Genomic DNA, 17,328 nt, shown 5'->3' with positions numbered 1-17,328 from the left:
ACACATGTGCACCCGCCATTTTTTTGAAAAAACATCTGCTGGGAAAACAATGGTAAGTAAATTAAAAAGGATTATTTTATAATTAAGCCTAATAATTTGTAATTTCGAATTCATTGCAATGACTTGTGTATGTCCCACCATTGCACACTGCATTGATTATGTTATGAAATGGTTCCACGTGCCTCTTGCACAGGTGATTGATAAATTGTCAAATATAGGACTCATTTTAGGGTAAATCAACTTAATAATAACTTATTCACAAAGAATCTGTGTTCAACAATCAACATGGATGGGCTTGAGCCCACCACTATTCCTCGGTTGAGAGGCGGAGATCTGGACCATTATGTCAACACTCCCTTATTTTATTTAGAATTTCATAGTTTATTAAACTTTCATTTGACAATGTAATACATTTCTAGAAGAATATCTGTAATATACTGGTGAAATCACTGGTGAAATTTAGGCTAAACATTCTCTCATAATCAAAAATGTGTGAGTTCATTTACGAGATCATTTAGGTTCAGTTTTCATTGGCTGTTAGTTATAGCTTATAAATGTGTAATTCCTTATTAGATGTTATGTAATGCATTTTTGTTAAGTTGATTGCACTCTTGATAGTTTATGTTGCAAAGATATGTCCTTGAAGGTTAATAATACAATTGTAGAATCAATTTTATTCTAGTACTGATGATGATAAATCTGACAGAAACATTTCAATGGAGGAACAGCCTATACTTTCATTGACTTCACAGACAAGTAACAGAACCAATACACCTGAAAATATTGAAATTACAATGGAAGAGGAAAAGACTACATAAATGTATTGGTTCTTATAGGCGAGTTTAACTCGGCTTCCTTCTGAAAGCATAAACAAAGACAAACTTGGCTGTTGCAAAAACGTTCAATATTTCAATGGCATAAAGAGTGCAAACATGAAGTGATAAATTACAGTTTGGACCAGCTTATTTTACTTTTATGAAAAGCCATCGTTATTATCTTGTTTAAATTCAATTGTGCTATTAAAAAACTATGAGAAATAATAGATTCTTAACTATTTAAATTTACTTAAAATTTCTGATAGACAAAATGATCATGACATGATAGACAATATATTTTTTGACGAGTTTGTTTAAAATCCATCTTTTATATAATTTTTATAATTATCTTGTTAACAAACACACTTAAAAATGAAATTTTATGTTGTTTATTTTTTCTATTTCTTTTTGCAATTACCGCAAGTAAAACCAATCAGCAAATCTGCCTTCGTATTTGCCAGAATCATCCAATGAAAGTCATTACTATTTATATCGGGGTTCTAGAGGTTTGACAAGTTCAATTGACAAGACAATAGTAAACAGTTCTAAGACATCGTGATAGTGTAGAGCTTCTATGATAATTATGATATGAAGCATTTTTAAGTTACCTTTCTTACAACGTGTATATCACTTTACATTGCAGAGTATATTTACATTAATATAATTTCATAACAACTACATGTATATAACTCATAACAGAATATAATTAATTATATTAATTGCTTTCCTCGAAACTTTACAAATATTTTATATAGATTTTGATTTTTTACAGGCGTGTCATAATTTTTATTTTAAATAACGTTGTATACAGGAAAATATTAGCTTACTGGTCTCATTATTGGGGCTAAACATACTTTTTATGTGGTGTTATAATCAATAAGTGTATTTTGTTTTCGTTTTAATTGTAAATAAAAAAGTTCTTTAAAAATAAAATATCATAATTTTCTTGTAATTTTGTTTATGTTTAGCTCCCCGGAAAACAAAATTATGACAAAATGAATTGAAAATGGTTATATATATGTTAACCATAAAGCAAAGTTTGTTTGTTGAATGTTGTAACATGACCAATTTGAAAAAACAATATTCAACATTGTCCACATTTAACCCATTACTTCATGAGCATTTTGTGAAAAATGGCTGTTTTCATTGAAAAGTCTCCCTTTACAAGTTCAAATTGCTATAAAACTATAAAAACTGCTTCAATACTAATCAAACTTGGCACAAATGTTGACTGGACCATTGCCTTTGTAACAACATGCCCAGGCTTAAATTTCCTGTTACCATGGCAACGAGGGGACATCTCAAAATTGCCAAAAATCACTATTTTGCGTTGATTTTTTCCATCAAAATTGATTTCAAAATGCTGCAACTTCTAAATGGATTGAGATAGAGTCAAATGCTTTTCAGCGTTGGTTACACGTTACCTTATGATCGATCTGGGGTCATTTTTAGCCTCTCAAAAGTCCAAAATTTTCTTGTGCCTCCTTCTGGCAACCCCCTGATGTATCTTTTGGTTGGGGGCCGCGCCGAAAATGTGGTCACTTTTTTAAACAGCATTTCTCAAACAAAAACAAGTGTTGGGGGCCTAAATAAGGCATTTTTTCACCATTTGAGACAACAAAAAAGGGGGTGAAAAAGGCGTTAAAAGGCGTGTATATCGGGTAATGGGTTAAACAGTGTCTTAGTCCATCAATTTTAAATGGATTGGATCGCGAAAAGTATGTATTAGGAAGATGAAGATTACGTTATGTCATTAGCTCCATAAGAAATACATCTGAAGCTTCAATATCTGGCAAATTAACTGAATATATTTCTTCAAAACAGCTTTTTAAGTTAACCTAAACACTCTTTTCTTAAGGCAATGAAATAAAAAGACGGCCGTCCAGCAATATATTGATTAATCTGTTTTCTATCATGTGGTTTTAATGTCTTTATCATAAGTTATAAAAATCAGAATGTAACACAGGCAATACTGCAAAAACTAAGAAATTACATGCGGAAGGCATTACAGTGACTCAAATTTAGTATACCGCAGTTCATCATATCGATAAACAAATACTAACAACACTTTGTATTAATAATGCCCAAGTAACTCAAAAGATCTTTCAATGATTTTATTATGCATCGACTTTCCAATTATAACACAATAATTGACATGTTACTCATCATGCTTTTTTAACATCTACTAAATTAACATTTTCTTGAGACAAATCTAAGGCTTTGTAGAATTAAGGTACAAATGTACGGTCTACAATCAAAAGAACAAGTATTAACTTTTTAGATAGAACTAAACGGTTCATGAAGTGTGTATACTCTCCCAGTACGTTTAACGTTTATCAGAATAAACTACTGGTAATCCGAGACGTGACTGGTATATATATTTTTTTCTGAAAATCTATATATCTATGTTTTGAGAACCATTACCTAGATTATTTTTTATCAAAACATCATAGCATTATTTTCAAAATGCGAACTTAAAACTGACCAGTGTGATTTAAATGTAAAAACAAAGACGTTCATGACATTACAAGGCCTCCGTTTAAAAATACCATTAAGCTCTATAGTTATAGGGTAGGGTCAATATCATTTAATGAACAAATATTATAATATACATGTTATATGGTAGATGTATCTAATTAAGCAAGCAGTTATATTTGGTTGCTCAAAATAACCGAACAAGATTTAATGACAGAAAAAAAATGTAATATTTGGTTAGTTTAACATTTCTATAAAGTTCACAGGTCTATAATTTGGAAAAGTTCCAGATGCCTGCAAAGATATATACTTATTTTTTTGCTTAGTAAAACGAGAATTATAAATGTACATGTATAAATGTTACAAGTTCCAAGGTTTCAATCAAAGTCTTCATAAATGATACTGAGTAATTCCTTGACCAATACTGTTTCAAACGGCCTCATTGTAACATATAAACAAATTAGAAGAAGGACATAAAAAGTCAACATTTACTTTCAGGCAATTAATCGAGTATTAGACAGGTGAAGCAGTAGGCATTAATCAATGAACAGTAAGCATTTAACAGTCGCTGTAAGCATTAAGCAGTTTAAAGTAAGCAGTTGACAGTAGGCAGTTGACAGTAGGCAGTTGATAGTAGGCAGTTGACAGTAAACAGTAGGCTGTCGTTTATGGAATTCCGTATGTAAAGCCTGCGTCACATTACTCTCCGGTTAGGTTTACGATGGGGTACCGATGTCTGAACGGGCTGAACAGGCCAATTTTTTAAAAGGTTTCCGGCCGGTGACCCTCCGGTGTCAAGTGACCGGTGGGGCACCGTACGGGTAATCGGAGAATTTTAGTGCCGAGCTATTTTCTTCCGGCATCCGGTATATCGCCAGCTCACCGTAGCAGACACGGTAAAATACCCTCCGATACCCGGCCGGGCACCTTTTGTTATCGGTAACATACCGGTTAAAATGTTCACCTCCAGGGCCGCCAAATATTCCTCCAGATTCCAAGCGTTGTTTTTAAGATGTCAATATTTGTATATTTCATTTCAGTTAGCAACGCTATTTTATGTTTGAATTTTTAAGATTATGAAAAATAATTGTGGTCCATAATTGTTCAATAATTGATTTGCTTTTATATTCCGATTTTAAGGCCATCTCCTACCATAGATATAATATTAAACTGTTACAAATATAGTCGCCGGTTTCTACCGGCGACTAATTATACCTATGATAGGAGAAGCCCATAAAATCTGAAAATAAAAGCATACCAATTATTGAACAATTAAAATCCACAATTATTTTTCAGTAATCTCAAAAATTCAAACATATGATAACTTTGCTCAATGAAATGAAATATACACATATTGACATCTTAAAAAGCAACATTACAATTTTCATAACATGAATCAGTAATGTATCCCTAGGGATCAGCCATTGAATGTAGGGATACTTTTACTTTTTCCTTTGTGTTAAAGGGAGACACAGGCAAAATTTTCATTCCTTAGTTTTGAAATTTTCATTCATTATTCTGTAAATGTCCCCAAAATGAATACACTAAACAGTCAAAGGAACAAAACTTTTCTCCATATAAAGAATAAAATGGTGTTTTCCTAACTTGACCCGCGTGGGTCAGGTTAGAGCGCTAATATTTCACAATAGTTGTCACTGTGTACTCTGGAAACGTTAAAAAAACATGTCAAATCAATTACTTAGACTTGTTTCAATCATACAATATCCACAATACCTGTTATTGTAACTTCCAGGGTTTGTTCAAATCGCAGGACTTGTTTTTAAACTATTTGGTGATTCTGTTGGCGTCAAATTTTCGTTCAACATATATAGATGTATTTAAACTTCAAACCAAAATATATAGAATTATAAAGAAATTCATGCTGGGACTTTAAGAAATGTCATTTTAGGGTGATTTGAGTACAGAAAATCATTTTTTATATTTTTGTCATTATTTTGCCTGAGTACCCCTTTAAGCGTTGCTATTTTATGATATATAAATCATGAATGATATTTGAAATGACACTTTTAAATTATTTGGTTGTTTATATTTTATGAGACCTATTATATTTCATTATTTCATCTAATTATAAACAAATCCTCCCTGTTCTTTTGTAAGAATCACGTGACTACACGTTGTATGTTATCGTTATAGAATCTATTAATGGTAACAGATTGCTGATAAGACATACAGGTAACTTATTAATGGTTGGCAAAAAGTATGGCGGCTGATATGATGCAAACCATTGTAATTTTGTATAAATAATTACAAAGTTATTTTTCATTAATCAGTTTCATATTTTATATCATTAGAAACCTGTGTACTCATATTTTACACATTAAAATAGATTTTCAAAACTTTTTCCTTTTTTCTTGGTAAAGGGTTAAACTTGGCCCTTTATGTCAAACTTTTGAATAGTTTAGTTTAGGTTAACTATGACAAAATAATTTTATGCTTAAGAGGCACATTATTGAAATCGTGAAAACTAATAAACTATCTTTGTGTTGATAGTTTATCGCACTTAAAGGCAATTAAACGTTAATTATCATGAACATAAGAAAATATCAGTTTAATGGTTCAAGTATTAAGAAAAGAGGAACAATATGTTGAGTAATGTTTGCCACAGAAGGTTGTAAGGCAAGTGATATGCTGGTTATTCTACTTGTAATTGTACTTTATACATATACTGTTGTACCATACATTGAAATCCGTATGGGTTACTAGTTCAGAATCCGATATTTACCGACAAATAATTACCCATCATCCAATATTTGCGAAGTGACTATGAAAATATGTATGTTTAATTATTGCACGAAACAATGCAATTCTACTGTAAAAGTGTTGTCCATCATTATTATGCGCTATCGAAAAAATATATAATTTAGTTGAAATCAATACATGTATTACCATCGTTACATACGATATAATACAATCATTTTTCTATCCGGCGACTTGATGCTTTAGCATCCAAATCTCTACTTATATACTGTGAGATTTCTAATGGTCAGAAATTGATCGATGTTTCTTACTTGTAATCTAAGAAAATATAAGAAAATAATAAACAAAGTCTATCAACATTACTGTGATCTATGATAATAAATGATCTTTTTTTCTTTGACAATTCCACTGAATTATACTATAGCAGTTGAAAGAAAAAGCGAGTTTTACTGAAATGTGTCTGACTGGTTGCTGATATTTTCAACTAGTCTTAGCTATTTCTAGAATAAGATTCTAATTAAAGCAGTCTTTACAAATATTATGCCGATGCGCATCCTTATTATACAGTTGATCCAGAAATAATTAAATTTAACAAAATCAGCGCTAGACGGAAAATTTATGGCTATGAGATGTTTAAAATATACTCATTAGAAAAGCATACTATATTATGTCCTCAAATATTTATGCAGCCTGATGACTATGTATGACACGTTGCAGTAAACTTTGTGGTAGAGATTTTCATTATACCGGAATCAACACGAACGCTTTAAGCACACTGGCACCGTCAATGACTATGTGATAAGGTGACTTTCCTGGGTGACCTCCGGTGCCCGGATATGTCGTTCATCTTGACAGAACATTTGGCGGAAGTCACCTTGGTGCTTTAAATAACAGTTGATCTGAAATAAATTATCAATTATTCACCTGCACAATGGGAAAAGTATATTTCTAAAATTAAAATTCGTATCCGTAAATAATTTATGATGCATCATTACATTGACGGGAATTAACGTATCTGTCCCCTATGATTTTACTTGTGATTATGCAATTTAGGAAATTTCAGCATCAAAAGAACAAACTTGAGTAGTATAATAGGAAAACGTGTACTATCTTGCCATGAAACAAACGCTTATTTTTAAATTTGTTGTTGTTGTTTTTTCTGTCATACAGCCTGGAATGCACCATTTCAAATACGTCGTCTGAAGGATCTCTTAACATTTCTCTTGAAATGAAAAATAACGGGACAAATGGAGACATGTTCCAGTTGAAAAAATCGCGGGGACTTGTTCTTTACAAACAGAATTTCGTCTTTGTGGTAAGGCTAAATTTGTTTTCTTTGTGTTCAATGACTGATATTCAGTAAAAAATATGTTTGTTTTCCCAAAATGTATCATGTTCTATGTTTTAACCCTGAAGTATACGTATGTACAGTGATGTATTAAAGAAAAATACCTTTTATACAAAATATATAGTACATCAATTTATTGTATGCCATTATCGGCCTTAGAAAAGGCAAACATGAGTTTGATAGGTTTATTTAATGGTTTTAGACTACGAGCATGTTAGATGCTTATCACCTGCAGAAAGTAACGCTGCATGTGAAATTATTTGTCGTGAAAGGAGAAAAAAATGTAAAAAGTAGTATTTTGACTCATACAAAATACTTAATCACTATAAGTGTACTTATTCCCAATAATTAAAAGTAACAAAAGCAAAAGATGGGTCAAGTTTTATAGCAACTGAATTACTTTTTGGAAACTTTAACAGGACATCAAATTCAAATATTTAAAGCTTCAATGAGAAATAAAAAGGAAGTTATTTCTTTCGAGAGCATAATGGACCTGTAAAAATAAGACTGTATGAAAAGAAACAAAAAATATCAACTTTGCACTATACTAATATAAGCTTGCCAGTTAAGGTTATCTCGTTCTCATGCTTTTTGTGTTTATCCGAGTGTACCGGTCAATTTTCAGAGTGTATATAAGAGGAATATAACATACCATAATAACCTACTGTGTACTACAAAATGATAAATAAAAATTACCCGAAGAGCTTGATTTATTGACGGAAAAGGTTATTTCGTTTGAAAATGTTTGCATTGCGAAAATCTCCAGTTTGCTATTCATTGTACATATCTTTAATTAATAATCAAGCACCCCCATACCGATCGGAAAGATCGGCTTTTATTATGACCGACTAAAAGGCTCGAGAAGTTGCTGTCGCCCTTTCTCATTCCATATGGGGCGCCGCGCTTCGGCGCGGACGCCATAAATTACGGTTTGGTTCGGGCGCTAACTATTGTCGGCCGTAGGTACGGTGCAAAGGTGACATGTGTGTGTTTTTTTTATCTCGTGCGCCCGAGTTACAATGTCGTGGTCACGAGATACTTAGTCCTGGCCACGAGATAGCTAAGTTATGACAACGAGATAATATGTCGTGGCCACGAGTTATAGAGTCGTGGCTACGAGATAGCTAAGTCGTGACCACGAGATAGTATGTCGTGGCCACGAGATACTTTGTCATGGCCACGAGTTACTAAGTCGTGGCCACGAGATAAATAACCAATCAGATTACACCATTTATATGAATTTACCTTGTTAACTAGACATGTGCTATAGTACAAGGATGCCCCTATTTCACCAGCCTGTAAAAGTGCCATTTATACAACTTATTGACTGGTCAATAATTTTACATTTAGCGTCACAGTGACCCTAATTTTTGTCCCAATGACTTCGAAATTATTAGATGTCATCTACTGATCAGGTGCAATGATCTTTCTGGGTTATATAAACAATGGCTTACCCCTTCTAAATTATTCATCAGACAAGGATTTATACCTTATAGGCTATCTACTGTCCATGAACAAAGTCCCTCCCAAATAACATAAACCAGGACTATTCCTTTTCATGTTATCGTATAAACAAGGTTTACAGGCCGTCGTACGTACAAACTGACCAATTTGATCACAAAATTGTCCCAACAAAGGGCTATAGTCAAAATTAATGTTTGATGGGCCTTGGAAGGTTACTTTCTAATATGATCCTAAAGACAAGTTCAAAGTGAATATCTTCAGTATTTTCGAAGATTAATGTAGCATGTAAAAGTAAGTTGTTAAGTTTAAAAAATTCATTAATATATATGGTGTATTCTGATTGGTTAATTATCTCGTGGCCACGACTTAGCTATCACGTGGCCACAACTTAGTAACTCATGGCCACGACATAGTACCTCGTGGCCACGACTTAGCTATCTCGTGGCCACAAAATTTTATAACTCGTGGCCACGACATAGTATCTCGTGCGCATGAGATAAATAAAAACACACACATGTCACGTTTGTGCCACCGTACGTAGGGGGTGCATTGCGCATGTCCAGTTTTGGTGCTCATGGTGAGGGTTCGACTAGAATAAATTTGTGATGTCAGTCGAACCCTGCGCATAGCATTTCTATTTCGCCGTTGCCTTACACATAAATACATAGCGTACTGCATGTTAACATGCTAAACTATGATGTTCTTAAATGTCCTTAACATTTTGCAAATTTAAAGCGTCACGGCCAATGCTACGTGAAATAAGTGTTCAAAAATTCAATCTTTAGAAAAATATATTAATAGATAAATATTCGCAGTCCTGGTCAAATTTGAATGAATTTTCGGAAAAAATTGACAGAATTTACTTGTTTTTTTATCACATATATTTTACACTTTAGAGTGTGAGAAATTTCTGCATGTATTAAAGAATTAATAATAATAATAATAATTTTATTCGGTAAAAGTGTACATGACATGGCAATGACATAATGATGCATAATGATACAATACATATAACAATAATCAAAATATGAAAGAGACTAGAATATCACATGACATACGTATACGACAAAATATAAATATATGAGCCATGTAGTGCCCACCAATACCAGGGATAACACAAAAAAGAGGAAATGATTCCTCTTATTTCCATTGTGGTCCCTGACATTGGAGGCATGACACAGAAAGTCACGTTAATTTGCATGAAATTGAAATAAATTCTTCTACTAATAAGGCATAAAATACAATAATTTAGTTGAGATCACAATACATCACAGTCCAAGTTTGTATCACATCAATAAATCAAGAAATAGTGCATCACAGAAATTGTCAATCAAACTGTAAAAATTTAATAAAAATATTTTAAAACGTTAAATGTGCAAGCTAAAAATGGGTAAATTACGAAAGGACACAACATATGTGTGTTGTGCTTAAAATTAAGAATACTCTATTAAGACTATTAAAAGATTCAAATACTATTGAAAAATAAACTAAAATTAACTGGCCATTAAATGGGCTTTGATGGCATGCTTGAAGGTCTGGGAAGATTGAATATTTCTAAGATTTTGAGGAAGGCCGTTCCATAGTGAAAAACCATTAAAAGCAAAAGATTTTCTACCAAAGCTTCCTATCTTTGGTAAAGAAAATCGTTCTGTGTCACTAAAAGAATAGCTTACACAGGAATCTGATGATGAAAGTGCAGACACTCTGGACCTGCTACAGCGGTCATGGACCTGATTAAGGGGTACAAAATGCTCCTTAAGGTATTTTGGGGCTGTGTCTGACTTTATTTTATGGACATGGCAAAGAGTTATCTGATCAACTCTTTTGGAGACCGGTAACCAGTTAAGAACCTTAAATTGCTCTGGCCCAACATGCGACCTGCTGTCCTTATTCAAAACAAAACGAACCAATTTATTCTGGGTTGTTTGGAGCCTTTTCTTCCAATACTGAGTCAAACTTGGGTACCAAAAAGAACAAACATAATCAAAATGGCATTGAATTAAGGACATGACCAAGAGTTTCCTAGTGTGGAGATCCAAGAATTGACTTTTCCTATACAAGTATTTTAGCCGGGCATTTGCTTTCGTAACCACTGATCGTGCAATTTCTTCACAAGAAAGGTTCTGGTCCAAAGTTGCACCGAGATATTTAACTGAGCTGGTAGCCTGGATATTTGTACCATTACATGAAATATTTAAATTACCTTTTGACCTTAACCTTGGTTTTGAACCAAACAGAATAGATTCTGTTTTGCCAAGATGAAGTGAAAGCTTGTTATCGACAAGCCATTCACTTACATACTCCATCTCAAGTGATAAAAGAGATTCAATGTCGGAAGTACTTTTACCACACACAAGAATCCCAGAGTCGTCGGCATACAATAAAAGTTTGTTTCTGACAACAGCCGACAGATCATTAACATAAATTAAAAATAGAAGGGGGCCCAATATTGATCCTTGGGGTACCCCACAAGTGACTGGAGCCTGGCTGGAATAAACACCAGATACCTGAACTAACTGTTGCCTATCTGAAAGATAAGATTGAAACAATCGGACAGCACCAGAACTGAGGCCAATTGCATTCAGTTTCATTAATAAAATACTATGATTGACCGTATCGAACGCTTTCTGCAAATCGAGGAGAACCATTCCCACCATGTTACCTTTATCCATTTGAAATTTTACAAAATCAGATAAATGGATAAGACACGTGTCTGTAGAAAAACCGCGTCTAAAACCGGACTGAAAACTGTATAAAATCTTGTTCTTACTCAAATACCCTTCCATTTGATCATATATGGCCCTTTCAAAAATTTTCGAAAAAAACACACAAAATAGACGCTGGCCGATAATTACCGACTTCGGTTTTATCACTTTTCTTATAAAGAGGGATAACCCGTGCGTTCTTAAGATCATCGGGAACAGAACCCTGAATAATGGAGAGATTGACTATATGAGTCAAAAGACATGCTATAACTGTTGCATTGTAAAGGTATTTCTGTGCATATCAAGTGCGTGAGGCTAGGATAAAAGGCTTTATATTTAAGCGATTTTAAACAAAGTTTTCCTAGAAATTGGCACATCTAGGGGCGTACTGCTTTAAAAACATTGCAGTTACACTGTATTTTAACAGGACCCGATGTTGTATCATGACGGTATTACGGATCACAGTGTTAAACTGTCGGGCAATATACAACTTACCATTCGAGGTGAAAATTTTGACATAGGTAGCAACAGACGACTTCTAATCGGTGACAAGGAATGTCGCATCACAAATCTGGATCAGTAATATAACATTTACATTTATTTTATTTCCCAAACGTACAGTATTGTGGCGGATTTATGCCATGTCGTAGTTCCGACCTTTTTGCCTCGAAAATGCGAAAAAACGAAGTTACGACAATTAAAGTCCAACTAAGAGAAGCGAAATACGACATTGCATAAATCAGCCATCATAATATTGATTTAACTACAAATAAAAACGATATAAAATAAATAAGATGATGCAAACGATAATATTTTCATAAAATTTCTGTTTTGTTTTTGTCTGTTTTTTTTCTGTAAATCAACTGCATTATTTTCAGCAAAGATTTATGCATTTATTAGATCTAGGTCGCAGTTATTGCTTATGAAAATGTACAAGACAAACGATTATATACGGAAATATATAGTAAAAATAAATTCACATTAAGCCTCAGAAATGTTTTTATGCTCCCCGAAAAAAAATAGTCGCCTGGTTGTCCGTCCGTCCGTCAGTACGTACGGACGTACGTCTTGAAGGTCAAGCTCACAGCATGACCTTGAAGCAAAATTGTGTCCGACCCATAACTTTGTTGTTTGAAGTTGTATTTTACAACTATTTCACAGAAATGATCAACATGAGACGACGTGTCGCGCGCAAGTCAGTAGATAGATCTAATTGAGTAGAAGTGCAGTGCAAGGAACAGTAACTCTGCATTGCCTAAGTTTGGAATTATCACACTTTGAACTTTGTCTGGGACATAACTCTGAAACAACAGTAGATATACTTTTCTGTGTCCAAATCCTAGTCGGGGAGCATCACCCGGTTCAACCGGCTTTTGTTTTTCTTTCTGTTGAATTGGCCTACATGGGCCTACAACATTTAAGATGCTTATCACCTTTAGCAATTATCTCTGAATGTGAAATAATTGGTAATTTCAAGCTTTTGAAAAATAAAATTTTCAAGGCTAAATGGGCCTTTAAATGTGATAATCTTCTGTATATTTGAAGGATAAGCAAGAACGAGGTTTCATGCTGTGCGCCGAGTTTTAATACGAACGGAAATTATACCGTAGTTTATGAGGTTGACAATGTACGGGTATACGGACCTAACATAACTTACACACCTGAACCGGAGATCATTGATATCCGCCCTAGCTCTTCTATTGTAAGGTAAATCTTTCCTGTTGCTTCTCAGGTATTGTGGCAATAGAATGAAAACGTGTATTATATCTTATAAGCAATGAGTTATTGTCATCCATAATCCATATAATAAATTATTTATTATATGTATTATGGATGACAATAACTCTCTGCTTTATTATAAATATCACGTTTCATACCTTATGTATACCCATTAAAGTTTCTAATATTTAGATAAAAATCTATCTTTAATTCAATTCCAAGTATATTTCATTATTATCCTTTATATATTTTGCCGTTTAAAGTGTCCCAGTTCTATGAAAGAATTTCAAATGTTATGTTTTTAGGATTTCAGTGGAGCTCCATCAATTTGGTCAAAGAATTACAAAATTTGAACGACATCTCTTTCATGTAAAACAATAATTAAAGACCCTATAACACAATTTTTATGGTTTTATATCATAAATATGATGCTCAAATTAAGAGTTATCAATATTGTAAGTTCCAAAAAGCATTATTTATAAAGATATTACCGAATTTACATTTCATGTTGATAAAGGGAGGTAATTAGAAATTTATTTTCTATAACGTCTAAGTAAAAATTTTCAATAAGAAAATACATATATTTTAATGATAACATATAATGTGGACAAATATTTGCAGTACATATTTTACATATTCTTCGATGTTTAAAAATTGTTTTAGAAGCATAATTATATACATATATAATAATTTCACTGTGTGGTAACAACCTTTAATCTGCTGATTCAGTTACTATAGCGTTCCAGCAATATCTGATATGATAAAAATAAATAATGAAGTCACATATTCGCATATACCTATCAAAATATGAATATGTAGTTTCACTAAAGGCTGATTATGAACCTTTCAGAATAATTTATAACCATGTTCTCATTACTTTCTTCATCTCCTCAGTGGTGGGGTAACACTGACATTGACAGGAAAGTACCTGGAAGGCTTTGGAAGTAAGTGTAAACTTAACCTGGAGAACAACAATAGTACATCTATGGTAAATATAACAATTTCATCTAAAAGTAATTATACATCTGTAATATATCTGAAACTTAGAAAGTACTAAGATATCTTGGTGAAAAATCTGTAATCTTAATATTTACATTAAATATGGCCAATTTCTTCGTTTACATTTAACTTTCCCATATCTTGATCACATAATATAACATAAAATGAGGTGACGTGACGTAACATTTGTAAGGCATAAAATGTTTCAACATTTTATTGCCACTTTTTATGAAAAGTGAAAATACGGAAAATGAAAATACGCATTTTATTTCATCAACATTTCTCATTATTTCATTTATGAGTACATAATACATAACTAGTACATAATATATTACTATACTTGTATATCTGAAGTTTTGAATTTACAGAATGAAAGTTACTGCAAAATTTCTTACGAAAACGACACTGCCTTGATGTTGTGTAAATCTACAGCCCTTGATAGCTGGAATAGCCTCCCATATATAGCAGTACCATCTTTGAATAATACATATGGCAAAGTTATCACAATTCGCACACATCCAATTAGTATAGTTGAAGATCCATTCATGTACCAGACCGACAAAATTCTTTCATTCCCGGTTGGCACCAATCTTACTAAATTAGATTTTCAGGTTTGTGTTTATTGTGATTTATTGAATGTTTTACATGTGTATATGTCTATTTTTAGCATTTAGAAAGAGAGGGAATAGCATTGAATGTCGACTGGTCGGTATTTTCAAATCAGAATCCCTATCGAGAGAATAAAATATAATAATTGTACTGCCCCTTTTTCACACCGCAATAATTTTTCTATCGGTCTTAACGCCATAGGCTTGTACTTAACAAAATTAACACATGTTTTTTTTTCTAAAGGGATCGTCTCTAGAAGGGATAGGTAAAGATGACGTTGCCATTTTAGTAGGGTCAACCAAGTGCATCGTAGAAAATGTTCATGAGGACAACATATCGTGTTTTATGATTCACCATATGGAGATTACAGAGGGACTTAAGGAACGTGTTAAGGTACACTTCCTGTTGGGTTTTTTGTCAAATCATAATATTATCATGGTTATAGGCCGATTTTGCCTTAGAAATGCTTTTATTTTTATTTCTCAAAAGCTTTTTAATTTTGGTGTACTTTTAAAGTATCCAGAAAGTTACTCATTATCTAATTAACTTCTATCTGCTGTTTTTTGTGTGTGTATGGTTTTTTGGGTGTGTGTTTTTTTTCTCGGGTTTTTTTTTCTTCTTTTTTTTAATAAAACAATTAAAGTGAATAAGTATTTTGTATGGAAGTAAAAATACTTCTTTATTTAAATTTTGCTACTTTTTCGACAAATAATTACACATTCATTTCTATTTTATTCAGGTTACAAGCATCTAAAAACAATTCTGTAAAACCATTATTTAAACATTTTAAAATTCATGTTCGCACTTTCTAAAGAAGTAAAAAAATGTTTCTAAGGCATGATGTGCCTTTAAGGTCCAAGTTACCGACAGTGTAACAGTCACATGGCGACTTTCCACCTCAGGTGCCACAAAAGATATTTTTATATTAATCAGCACCAGTCCTTTAGGTCAGGGTCTTTCAAATAGAATGGTCTGGAGACAGACCAATTTTACGAAAAATGCTGTCTCGGTTGAGCCACGTGTTTGGTTATCTACCGACTGTGATATGGCATTCAAAATGCTAATTATAAGATAATGTTTTGTTAAATCAATCAAAAAATTACTAAAAACTAACTCTGACTACATTATATTATCAGTTTTTACTTTAAATAGATTTGCAATGAAATTAGAATTTTTTCGTTCCCGGGTGTCAAGGTAAAAATCTACTGCTCATATTTGAAAATAGGTCCGAGTTTCATGAGCTTTTTTACATTCATGCATTGTTCAATGACAAAATAAAAATTGATTTTACAGAGAAAAGATGTTATTAAATCGTATCATGTAAAAATATTATAATATTTCACGATGTTATTTGCCAATATTTGATGTTTAATTTGGTGCATTTTCAAAATGGCGCCGATTATCGGCAAATATTCCGAACAAACAATCTATTTTTTTTTTAAACAAAGATTGCTTTAAAAAACATCATTTCCTGAAATATTTATCCTTTTTTCTAAAGTTTAAAGATTTTTGAATAACATCATGTCGTTAAAATTTTCATTTTTGCTCTTGTATTTAATATTCGCCCTTTTCTTAAACACTTACATGATTTGCTTATAGCAAACTATACCGATTTATACCGAGACATGTTTAATTGTAGCGAGAAGGGTTTACATAGTGTGTTTCCAGACCATTGTATTTGAAAGACCCTGTTTAGGTTTAACATATTTAGCATTCGCTTGTATAGGTGATTAATTATTCTGGTTAGGTATTATGTATTGAAAAATTTAATGATTAAGCTAGACTTACCTATGTAGAAGTAAGGCGAAGGTTGATCATAATTTCATGCGACACAAAACTCCCTAAGGGCTCACACAGATTAGGAACGCAGCTACCAGCCCAGCAGCCAAGGTATTCATTTTTTAAAGAAAGTAACGTGTATATATTTTGGAGCATTTTTTATCGGGTGGAAGCGGGCGGGCGTGTGAGCCTTTAAGGAGTTTTGTGTCGGATGAAATTATGATCAACCTTCGCCTTACTTCTACGAAGGTAAGTCTAGCTTAATCATTAAATTTCATCCAACACATAAACTCCCTTAAGGGCCCCACAGATTGTTTAGAGCAAATTGCTACGAAATATTCCAATTCCACTCAAAATAATTATATAATAATTATTATACATATAATTATGTACTATGACAAAACAAAACCCCAATAAACATTCCAACGACATATTATTATTATTATTATATTTACTTTATATATTTCATCATTTAATAATACTCATTTGTAATTCATTGGTATCTTTTGAGAATGTTTTGTTGTAAAAATTTTACTTGAAGATTTTGATCTTAACGCCTTATTTGCCACATTGGCAAGATCCTCGTGGATAGCATCCCCTGTTTCGTCTGCATTCTGCCCAAGGGTCAAAATCGGCCCCGCCCTGGGGGTCATTGGTTGTCCTTATATGTATATAGTAAAACCTTAATGTAAAAACT

The 17,328-nt window shown here is 32.8% G+C and overlaps 1 protein-coding gene across 2 annotated transcripts in view; it reads left to right on the top strand.

Moving 5' to 3' along the window:
- The window catches only part of LOC132742779 (uncharacterized), a 90,544-nt gene extending 75,612 nt beyond the window's left edge, over window positions 1–14,932 (top strand). For both annotated transcript variants that reach the window (XM_060731264.1, XM_060731257.1), the window contains exons 7-11: window positions 7,179–7,323; window positions 11,953–12,104; window positions 13,071–13,232; window positions 14,139–14,232; window positions 14,612–14,932. In XM_060731264.1, coding sequence (XP_060587247.1) covers window positions 7,179–7,323; window positions 11,953–12,104; window positions 13,071–13,232; window positions 14,139–14,232; window positions 14,612–14,917 — 859 coding nt within the window. In that variant the 3' untranslated portion in view covers window positions 14,918–14,932. The remainder of the gene's footprint in view (window positions 1–7,178; window positions 7,324–11,952; window positions 12,105–13,070; window positions 13,233–14,138; window positions 14,233–14,611) is intronic.
- Window positions 14,933–17,328: the final 2,396 nt, after the last annotated feature.

Source organism: Ruditapes philippinarum, unplaced genomic scaffold (assembly GCF_026571515.1).
Source record: "Ruditapes philippinarum isolate M1 unplaced genomic scaffold, ASM2657151v2 ctg14_1_1_1_1, whole genome shotgun sequence".
Taxonomy (NCBI): domain Eukaryota; kingdom Metazoa; phylum Mollusca; class Bivalvia; order Venerida; family Veneridae; genus Ruditapes; species Ruditapes philippinarum.
Note: the sequence above shows the minus strand (reverse complement) of the source record. Positions and strands in the feature narration are given on the sequence as shown.